A 10627-nucleotide genomic window follows, 5' to 3' on the forward strand; every position below is an offset into this window, starting at 1 on the left:
CGAACGCCATATGGGCAACTCACTGGTGTTACTGGGGGCCCAGGGCAGTTCCCAGAATTCACATGATAATGAAGCCAAGGGCCATTCAGAGCGCTGGCCTAAAGCTGGGCCTAAGAGCTTTTGATAGCCCCCAGCAGCCTGTAGTCCTGCCCACCCCGGGCCCAGCCAGCTTTCCTGCCAGGCCCAAACCACCTGTTTGATTTTCCCAGGGCCCAGCGATATAGAGGAGGGGAGAGGAGGGGAGGGGGCAGGAGAGGGGAGGACGAGAGGGGCTGCGAAGGAATGTCTCCCTCTCATTCTGTCACTGAGTGTGTACTTCCCATTCACTTCCTCTTTATAATCCCTCTGCCCTCCCCTCACGTGCACACAGTCGCACAGTTACACACACAAGCATGCACGCAAACACACAGGCGTGTGGAACCCAGACACACACACACACACACACTCACTCATACACCCCTGCTGACCCACACACACCCTCAACTTCTCTTTTGTTAACTCCCTGAAACAATCCCAGGGAGAAGAATGAAGTCTAAAAGTAGGGCACCTTCTGCCGCGTTCAAGTCTCGCACAGGCAGATTCCTGTAAGTGGGCCCTGTGTGAGAAGCAGGGCGGTGTCTTGGCTGAGTGTGCCTCCCTCCGCACATGACGTGGGAACGACAAGAGCATCGTCCCATGCCGAAGGAGACAAACAGGGACTGGGGTGGTGGTGGTGGGAGGGGGGGGGGGTCTATGTTTATATAAAGGGAACATTCCTTAGGGACAACACACTGTCAAACACATGTACAGACAGGACAGATGGGTGTAAGGAAAGAAAAAACTGCATGAGCTGGCTTTCCTGGATCTGGAGTCAAAATAGAATTAGTATCATGATTCAGTATCTTAGATCATAGAAATACTATTATCAATACTGGGATTTCAAACCATTTTCACAATTCTAAAAGAAACTTTAAACCCTTTTTCAAACACTCACCACAGGTTGAGCGCCTAACATGTACAGAACGAAAGATATCAGAGGTAGAATTCCACGATGGAACCTTTTCTCTGTTCATGTGGACTGATCTGACCAGGGGAGCATGCTTCCTGGGAGCACAGGTGTGCGGCTGACGGTGCGTACTTAGTCGACACCTCCCGTTCCCGGTATGGAGGCGGGGCGGGAGGGAAAAGGGAGGCACTCCTTCAGTCTCACTTGAAATGATAATTAGCTGGGGGCTAAACACCTGCGCTCCCCTCCCTGGGCAAGAGAAGGGGAGGGAGGGGCCCTGCTAAGCCTGCGGAGGCTGCCCGCATTGCACCACCTGACACACCTCACAATGTCTCTGGTTACTGTACTTCCCTCACTGGGGGTGTTCCTTTTAACACTTTATTCAGGTCAGGTGGAGGAGGAAGTCATCATTGACAACAAAACAATAACAATGTAGGCCTATTGATGGGAGGGAGAATACACACACACACCTGTTGCACCTGCGCCGCTTTCATGCTGAGAGGGAGCATGAATGGATTTAAGGATTCCCACACCCCTGAAAACCTAACCTAACCTTAACTATAGAGTTTGTTCCAATCAGCTTTGATGAGAAGAGGGGAAACTTGAGAAGCCAAGGGTGCATGCTCATCATCGCCCAATCACAAGCTATTGCATCAAGGTGGAGCATGTTTCAAGAGCCTCAGGAGAGTGAAACTCCCAAGGTCCAAATAACCTGATTATACCCACGCCACAATCAAAACAAAAGTGGCGGGACCAATCTGTTCACTGTCAATGGTGGCTCTCATTTGTCAAGCCCATCCAAGAGGTTGGTTCTCAGGCGACTTACACAATGCCCAGTGACAAACAGGAGGGCTCTCCTTTTAGCCCAGCCTGCCACCGGGAAGCCCATCTGAAGTATTAATCTTAGGGTGGAACAGCAGAGGAGAGGGCTCAGCCTGGCCCAACCATTGTCCCCAGGACTGGGGCTTGTGAATGGGGCTTTGTCAGCTCCCCAGCTGCCACCGTCCAGGCTCCATCTTTAGGCTTTGGCTCCCATGTCCCCTGGCCGTGCTGACTGAACGCCTCTATGCAGCTGTGGGGATGTGTGTGTGTGTGGGGCAGGGAGAGAGGTCAGGTGACTGACCATTCGTCTCACACACACTCACTTACATACAAACAAGAGAATGCACACAGGCTCCACAACAAATCAAATACCCTATCTGTGAACAGCTGTGATTTCACATCGATATAATACATGTTATTAATAAAAAAAGTTTGCATGAACTTGTATAAAAATGCTACGGAATTCTAAGTAAAAATGTCCTTTAAAAAGGTATTTGACCTATACAGAAGAAACTGCCTTCATGATTTAAATTCCATGAAGGGATGTTTCAGTTTCATGTGATGCCAATGATGTCAGGGGAAAGCAATAACCCACTCTCAGTCCTCTGGCCAAGTCCAGAGTGGTGGTAAGAGGTGTGGAGTCGGAAGCTGCAGAGAGGCAGATGAGCATGGTGGAGCTGATGGTTTTCCAGCAGCACTTTGTTTGCCCTCTATCTCCCTCCCTGCTGGTGGTGACAGCTGGCTAGCAGCACTGGGCCCTGGCCCCCATACATGTCCTCCCGCTGCCCAGCTGTGAACAGCTGGTCCCCCCTAACGGACACTGCTGGACCTGGGCTCTGCTGGCTGGGAGCGGCTCTTACAGACAACACAAGCTCTTTCACTGATAGGAGCCTATTGGAGGCTCTGTTAATGAGTGGGCCTCATTAAGGTACAGTTTCGAAAGAGGAGGATTGACACATTGATGACCTATTGGTCATCCTGTGTCAAAGGCTATATGGATAAAGCTATGGCGCTTTATGGCACAATGGACAAACCCATGAGATTTGTCAGCCCAAATGTTGTCTTTCACTTTTAGCATGACATCATATTATCAGTTGAATCTTGTGTACAACATCACTTTGAAGAGATGTTTGCCATGGAGGGTAAGAAAGGTAAGAGAAGGGTGGGGGCTGGAAGTGGGGTTCCCAGGACGGAAAGGACTCCAACGTTATTAGATTTGCAACAACCCGTAACACTGTCTTCCATTGTGTTTCCCTCCACCCCTGCCCTCCCCCAAACCCTGACCGTAGAACACCCCAAAGCCCCACCCTCCCTCACCCCCTGGCTAAAGCTCTCTCTCCAGGCAATTGCCATTGGAGTGGAAAGTATTCCAGAGCACAATGCCCATGCTCTCAATGGGTGCTTTAGCATGCCACCAGTGCGCTGTCACCAGCAGATGGGGAGCTAATTAGAAGCCATTAAAGGGCTTTGATAGTGTGTGTGGGAACCAGGCGGAGGGAGATGGCCGAGAGGGGGTCGGGGGTGGGGGGTGGTAGTTGGGGTTTGGTGAATGCACACACAAGCTGCTGCTGCTACAGTGGAGAGCCTGAACTGGCCTCCCTGTGAGTGTCCTTTCCCTGGGAGAGGGCAGCCATCTTCCAGGGCCAAGGACACAGACTGGACACCTGTTAGGCTTCAAGGATCTCTTTAGAGAACCGGCACTTTCTCACTATTAGACTCATATGCCCCCCCCCCCCCCCCCCCCCAGATCCTGTTTCTCTGGGTATTGCAGTCGAGGGGAGAAAGAGCCATATGTGTGTAGGGCTCCAGCAGGACAGAGCTGCTGATGACACATTTGTGATCCTGAGCGCCCTGTCATCCCACAGGATGTGATTCCCCATGCCCTCGCTCATTAGACACCACCATATCCCCAGGGAGACTGCGGGCTGGGCCAGGCCAGACAGATGAGTTAAGTGGGGGGATAAGGGGCAGTAATAACAGAGCCATTTGGGATGCAGCAATGACAGACTGAGCCTAACCTCTTTTGTCTCAATTGAACCTTTTTTGTTGTTCATTTCGCAACCCAGTGATGTCCTAATCGCTTTAGTCCATGTCAGATGAATTATAGTTCTTTATAGCATCTTGCCACATAGAGGCTGAATGTCTGTACCTGACACCACATCCCAGTGCCATATGGGGATGACTGGCTGTTCACACACCTGCACACAGGTGTGATCTTTATCGTACAAACAGGAAGAGCCAGACTCGGAACTGGAAACTCATCCCACAGCTGCGGGGAGATACACACTGAGAAAGGTGTGTTTGTGTGTGTGTGTGTGTGTGTGTGAGAATCTTACCAAGTAAGATTTTTTTATATGCATCTTTCCCTGATATTTGACTGTATATTCCACTTCTCTTGTTATTATAACAATTGTGGTGCTTTCATGTTGCAGGAAGTAAAATGTGAACTACCTATTGTGACAGAGTGGTAGTAACAGCAGCAAAAGTGTTTAAACAGTGCTGGAATGTTTCCTCTGAACAAAGTCCTGCACCAACTTTTCCTTTAACTGCTTCCTGTGCTATGCTTTAGCGGATCTATTTTCTCTGGTGATAAAGAGGGCGTATTAGCAATAGACTTCCCTTTTGAGAAAAAAAAAAGATAAACAGGGACAAAAGATACTGTTGAATGCTGGCAAGACACAAAACAATAGTTTTTAAGGTGTGTTCATACTGACAAATAGCAAACAACGCATTTTACCTGTTTGAGTGATGTATTATAGATTACAACAACATTGCCAATTAATTAAGCAACCTATTGTCATAGCAACACAGGTGAGACACATAGGGTGTCCTACCTCATACGATTTAGCAATTTATTTTAATAATTGAAATATATCTAGAGTTAGCAGTATGCATGACAATATATAATGAATATTTGCTGAATTTAGGATGTTGAGCTTGCTGGGGTTGGGGGTGGGGGGTCTACCATTCTGTCAGTTAAAATCAGGAGCTAATATGTTTCACTTTTCTTTTCCCTCCACTGCTTCTTCCTTCTCTTTCCCCTCTCTCCCCTCTCTCCCCTTGCCTTGATGTGCTGTAAACAGGCTAAAAAGGGCCCAGCTGTGTAGAGTTATTGTTGGTGTCAGTAGGAAGTGCTGATAGCTTTTGCAGCTGAACAAAAGCTGGATGAGGGGAGTGGAGGGGCGCTCCAGACACTGTGGCTCCAGCCTAGATTCTCTCCCACAATCCCTGCACCGCACTCCTATTGTTCTGCCCACCCGGCCCTCCCTCTGCCCTGTCAGCTGCAACCCAGGACAGAGGGTAAAAAATAAAAAAGAAAGTCCAAAGTTTTTACGGGGTAGTGCAACAACTAGAAAGAGTTCCTAGTAGTAAACTTTGTTACTAGCTGCAGTTGTTATTATTGGTACGTTAAGGGCCTCTCACATGGAATTACATTAATTCACGTTGAAAGACATTTAACTCAGATTAACACACCTTCATTAAGGAGGTATTTGAGGTATTTAAATAGGCTTAAATAAAATGTTTTTTTAATGATAAATTCACAAGACAAAAAAAAACACTTAATAAAAACATACAATACAATTATGAATAAATGCATGGAAACCACTTCTTTTTTTCTTTTCTTTTTTTTTTTTACTTAAAAGTACTTTTATTCAAGATCTAAAGACAATGCATTTTGACTGTCTAATTACATGGGACACGTTGAATAAACATAGTTTCATGTGGAGGAATGCTGCAAGTTATAATCCTGCATTTGTGTTCAATGTAGTAGCCTATATGTTTTCAATTCTCTCTTGCCCCTCTCGCTTTCTATTTGTTAAAGATACGAGAGTTAGATGGTGACAATAGCCGTTTGCAGGTGCGCGGGGCGGTAATCTCATCAGAGTGATTTAAGGTGATAAATGAATGATGATCTCCGAAGCCAGTTTGTTCTCAGGGTTTGCGCGCTATGCAGGTGAATGGGGGAGAGCGAGCCTGTTGTTTAAGGTCTCCATGGAGACCGCCCGCGCGGCGCCAGGCTGACAGGCGTCAAAGCTCGGATGAATGGGTGACGTCACGGCGCTGGCGCCTGCCAGTCTGCTTCGGCTTGTTTGGACAATCTGGGGGAAGATTCAGAACAGAGCAATGCAATTTCAATGTGCACACAAGGCTGAGCACACACGGAGAACATGTGAAGGAATCCGTGAAGTTGCTCACAGGGGCTTCCTTTACGAAAGGAAAAAGAGAGTCTGTACTTAAAAGTGTAATGTAAAAGTTTAAACAAAACTTTTGATTTGGCCTTTCTGAAACAGACATTTAGGCTAGAATATATGACATGTCTGTCATTAATCTGAAAATAAAATCTTAAGTATACATTTTTTTCCCGCTGCAATTTCTCATGTTAAACTATTTCTTCTGACTTATTTTGATATGCGAAACTTGCTTATCGTGATTTTCCTTAAATGAACTGATGTTCTTCAAATATTAACTTGAATAAGAATCACTATGAATGGAGGTTACCCAGCCCCGTAATTATCCATTCTAATTGCATTCCTTATTTTTTTTTTAATCCATTGTCATTTACATCTGTGGTGCCATTTATAATGGTATGCGGCAAATCTAGGGCGCTATGGTTATTATCATTAACCATTCATTCTATTCATGTCCTCTCATCCCACACACATTCACACAGCTCATACCCATACACACACCAGCCCCTGACTGTCCCCGGGCACTCTACACCTGCAGAGTCCCCAAGCCATGGACAGCTGGATTCCCACATATCACCCGTAAAAGACACACATTTGTTTCCATTTGTAACGCCATCCCCCAAACAGATTGTAAATCCTGATAACCAGCTTGGTGTTCCTATTGGTTAAAAGAACAGTTGTGAACCATCCTTCTAGTGCAAATGCAACCATGTCATTGGCTTCTTTCGGCAAACAGGAATTTTTCGGAAACGCCCCCAAGTCCCGAGTCTTGTATAAAGCTGAGGAGGTAGAGTCACGTTGCTGTTGAGGAACTGTCAACATTCCGCTGCAAGTAACTTAAAATAATCAGCGAAGACAACTAAGAGGCAACCTTAAGTCTATATTTTACGCACAGCAATCTTTTTCGTTGGAAACTACATCTTCTGCATCAAAATGAAAGTGGTCGGATCTACCTGCGCATTGAAGAGCAAGGTTGGCGGCGAGGACATGGTGCGATGCCTGTCTGACCAGAGCCTAGCCATCTCTAAGTGCAAGATCCCGCTGCTGGACGAGCAGATGACCGTCTTCCTGCAAGATATGAATAGCTGCTACAGCAAACTGAAAGAGCTTGTACCCACACTGCCCACAAACAAAAAGGCAAGCAAGGTGGAGATTCTCCAGCACGTCATAGACTACATCTGGGATCTGCAGGTTGAGTTGGACGAGCCTGAGAAAAGTCGCCAGCATTTGGGGAACAGCATGCCACGCACGCCACTGACCACTCTGAATGCAGAACTTGCCAGCATCTCTGAGGTAAATTGCCTACATACCTGTTATGTATTCATTGTATAATTAGCAACAGTGTCCCGCTCATGTTGTTATCATCACTGTATGAACTCTTATTAGTCAGTAGATGTGAGTTGGTTGTATACGTGTGTAAAGTCCTGTAAATTGTTTGCGCTCAACGTGTTTTCTCTTGACTATTCTACCGAGGGTAAACTGATCTAACAAGTTTTCCCTTTTCCTTTGCAGAGTGGATGTTCGGATGACAGAATAATGTGCCGTTAAACCAAGGGAACATCTCCCCCATCATTCCATAGCGAGCACCAACTTCAGGTTACCTGATGGGCCATTCGACCACGTCAAAACCTTGAACTGAGTAGGGAAGTTGCAGACTCCCATACTAGAAAATGCATTCAATGGACATGCTCTGGTGAAGAGGAACTGTCATTCCAGGCCTTCGATTTACCAGAGGTGGCTTGGAGACGAGTGATGTCCAAAATAGACTGGGTTAGCCGGGGACCATGGCAGATAGGCTACCAGTGCAACCAGCTTTGCTTGTTGCTTGTAGAGTTTCTTAAGAAAGTTAACATTTCTGTCAAGTTTTTGTATTCTGTAAAACATGTAGAAATTTCGAAATTTTGTTAAAGAAAAAAATACATTTCTCAGATTCCTGAGCGACAAACTGTATTGTATATTACAATGCCACATTATGTGAAAGATATTGTTTTCTTACAATGTACTTTATTGGTGTTTTTATTAAAACAAGACAATTATTTTGAACACTGCCTTTTACTATTTTAGTAGGCCTAGACTTGATGAAGTAGGCTACAGTCTGAATAATGACCTATACAAGGCTATACATCAAAGTAATTTTCACCATACACAAACAGTTTAAAACCCTTAATTAGTGACATGACAGTCGCTGGCATGTTTAACCAGTAGGATAGTCAACGGGTGTTAACATATTACATTTCTATGGGGTAGCCATTCATGGGGTAGCTTATCTCGAAACTGTTCAGACCAGTCTTTGATAATTGATAGTGATTCAGAGAACAAAATAGAGAAGATTTATAATCATTTCAGACAAACACGTAGCCTACTATTATTTAAATCGTCCCAATTAATGTAGCCTATATAAGGCTGAACATTCTTATAAAAGTGTCAGTCAATCGTGTTGTTTCAGTCACTTTCTAAACAAATCCTCTACGACGTTTGTCTTTGGCAAACCATGGGTTAAATCAGTTTGGAAGGCAATTCGTTTTAAGATTTATTCTGTCTCCCTGGTGCAATGTTTTTCCCATTTCCCTGCGGTGCGATGCGCACAGCTGCAGCCCCGGCGTTCTGAGGCACGGCCAGTGTGTGATTGTGTTTGTGTGATAGCTTTGTGCCAAGGGCAGGGGAGGGCGGCGGGGCCCAGACTGAGCGGCGCCTCGGCACACCTGGGGAAGTTCAGGTTAAATAGCTCCACATTCCTCAACACACAGCTGATTGAAACATTAACAAACAGTAATCCACGAGCCAGGCCGCAGATGGGCCGGGAAGGCTGCCAAGAAAGAGTCTTACTCTCTGTTATAGAATTCCCACACAGTACAGTAGATATAAACTTATGCCTACTATTTTATTAAGTTTTTTTTACACGCGGTTATAAACTTACTCAACCGAAGAACGAATCACTTGTGCGATATATATGCCATGTTTTACTATTTTGTGTATGGAAATACATTCTAGACTTTGTCAATTATGTTGCGTCTAATGATTAGGCCGAAGCTACAATTAAGCCCTTTTATTTTCCGTAAAGTAACATTTTCAGAGAATGGCAACATTTTCCAAATTATCGTTCAAAATTGTGGACTGGATGGGTATTTTGATAGCAACACATTTGACTTTTAGGCCGTTGCACAGGCATACCATTCCACAAGTAACTTGTTTTATTTGGAATTGTTCCCCCCAAATTCCCCAAAACAGAATACCATAGCGCTTCTGGAACGATATGTCTGTCTGTGTGAAGGTGGCCCGACTTGGTGCCCTTCAGTCTGTCTGATTAGTGCATGAATGTGGTCATTAGGAGGGAAGCAGTTTTTCACAAGGATTTGCAGGATTCTCATTACAATCAGAGGACAGAAAAAACTCATGTATCAATTGATCAACACTATTGTCATAAAACACTTATGTTACCGTTTAATAACGTCAAAGATGGCTCGATCTAATATAGCCACACATAGCGAAAAGCTGCAGCGAAGTGCGCCACCTTCTGTTAACAGTATCTCATGACACAAACCTAAGAGTCACTGCAGAAATTGATTAGACTGATTTTTCATACTGAAAAAGGAAACAAATGTGGAAATTGGCAAAATGATTAAATACATCATGTGTGATGGAATCAAAACAGTTGAAGTCATAAGTGTTTAAATAGAAATTTGTATTTACAACGATATAGACATCAAGAAAGCGTATGTAATATACATCCTGTAAAATGAAAGAACACTTCTTTCCACAACTCAAAAAAGAACAAATAGTGGGGGAAGATACTGAATAACTAGCTGAAACGTTTTGATGTAAAAATTATAATAAAATAAAACACATTAAATTTCCAAATAAAATCAAACTGGACACAAATCAATCTTTTCTTTAAAAATGCAAGAGATATATTGATATGTCTAAACAGATTTTCATTCCATAGTTATTCTTCTACAACAGCTGAACGCACGGTTCAACCATATTGATATTTAAACTTGCAGTTAGATTTCCCTGTCATATGTGTAAAACTGGTGTGCCCAATCCAAAATTTATGACTGAAATTTATCAGCATACATTAAACAGACAAAAACGTACACCTACTGTACATCCTTGAAAACTATACAGCAAATAACTAGAAAAATATCTTTGGACTGCGCATGTAGGGTCAATTTCTCTGAGTCAAGAATAACAGTCAAAGAAAAAAAAAGAAAAGAAAAAAGCTTTTGCAAAAGCTATTGAGGGAAGCGACTCCCCTGTCGATAACTTAAAAATCATTCTGTTTGCTATGTGCTAGTAACACCCACAAATGCCTACACACCCAATCTCCCTCTCTCACACACACAACTGTCCTAAATGAGTTCGTTTCAATCATCACCACCATCAAAATCTTTGATAATTAGAAAGCGTATACCGTCAGATACTCATTAGAAAGTGCCTATTCAAAGAGAAATGCATTATTATATCCACCCCTTCCCAAAAAGCATATATATGCAGAGTTACCACAAACACAAGGGGAGACCCACACACCTGCAACATTTGTTTAAGAAGTTCAAAGAAACTCCAAAACAGTATTGACCTATGAGACAGTTAGAATATGACCTAGTTGTATAGTCTGTGCAAAAAGAAGTTA

The 10627-nt window shown here is 44.1% G+C and overlaps 1 protein-coding gene across 1 annotated transcript; it reads left to right on the top strand.

Moving 5' to 3' along the window:
- Positions 1–6778: 6778 nt before the first annotated feature.
- On the top strand, positions 6779–8040 carry id1 (inhibitor of DNA binding 1, HLH protein). The gene is made up of 2 exons (XM_047025226.1): positions 6779–7290; positions 7510–8040. Exons 1-2 carry the CDS (start codon positions 6931–6933, stop codon positions 7543–7545), a joined length of 396 nt encoding a protein of 131 aa, XP_046881182.1. The 5' UTR covers positions 6779–6930; the 3' UTR covers positions 7546–8040.
- Positions 8041–10627: the final 2587 nt, after the last annotated feature.

The sequence above is a fragment of the Hypomesus transpacificus genome, chromosome 9, assembly GCF_021917145.1.
Source record: "Hypomesus transpacificus isolate Combined female chromosome 9, fHypTra1, whole genome shotgun sequence".
NCBI classification, from domain to species: Eukaryota; Metazoa; Chordata; class Actinopteri; order Osmeriformes; family Osmeridae; genus Hypomesus; species Hypomesus transpacificus.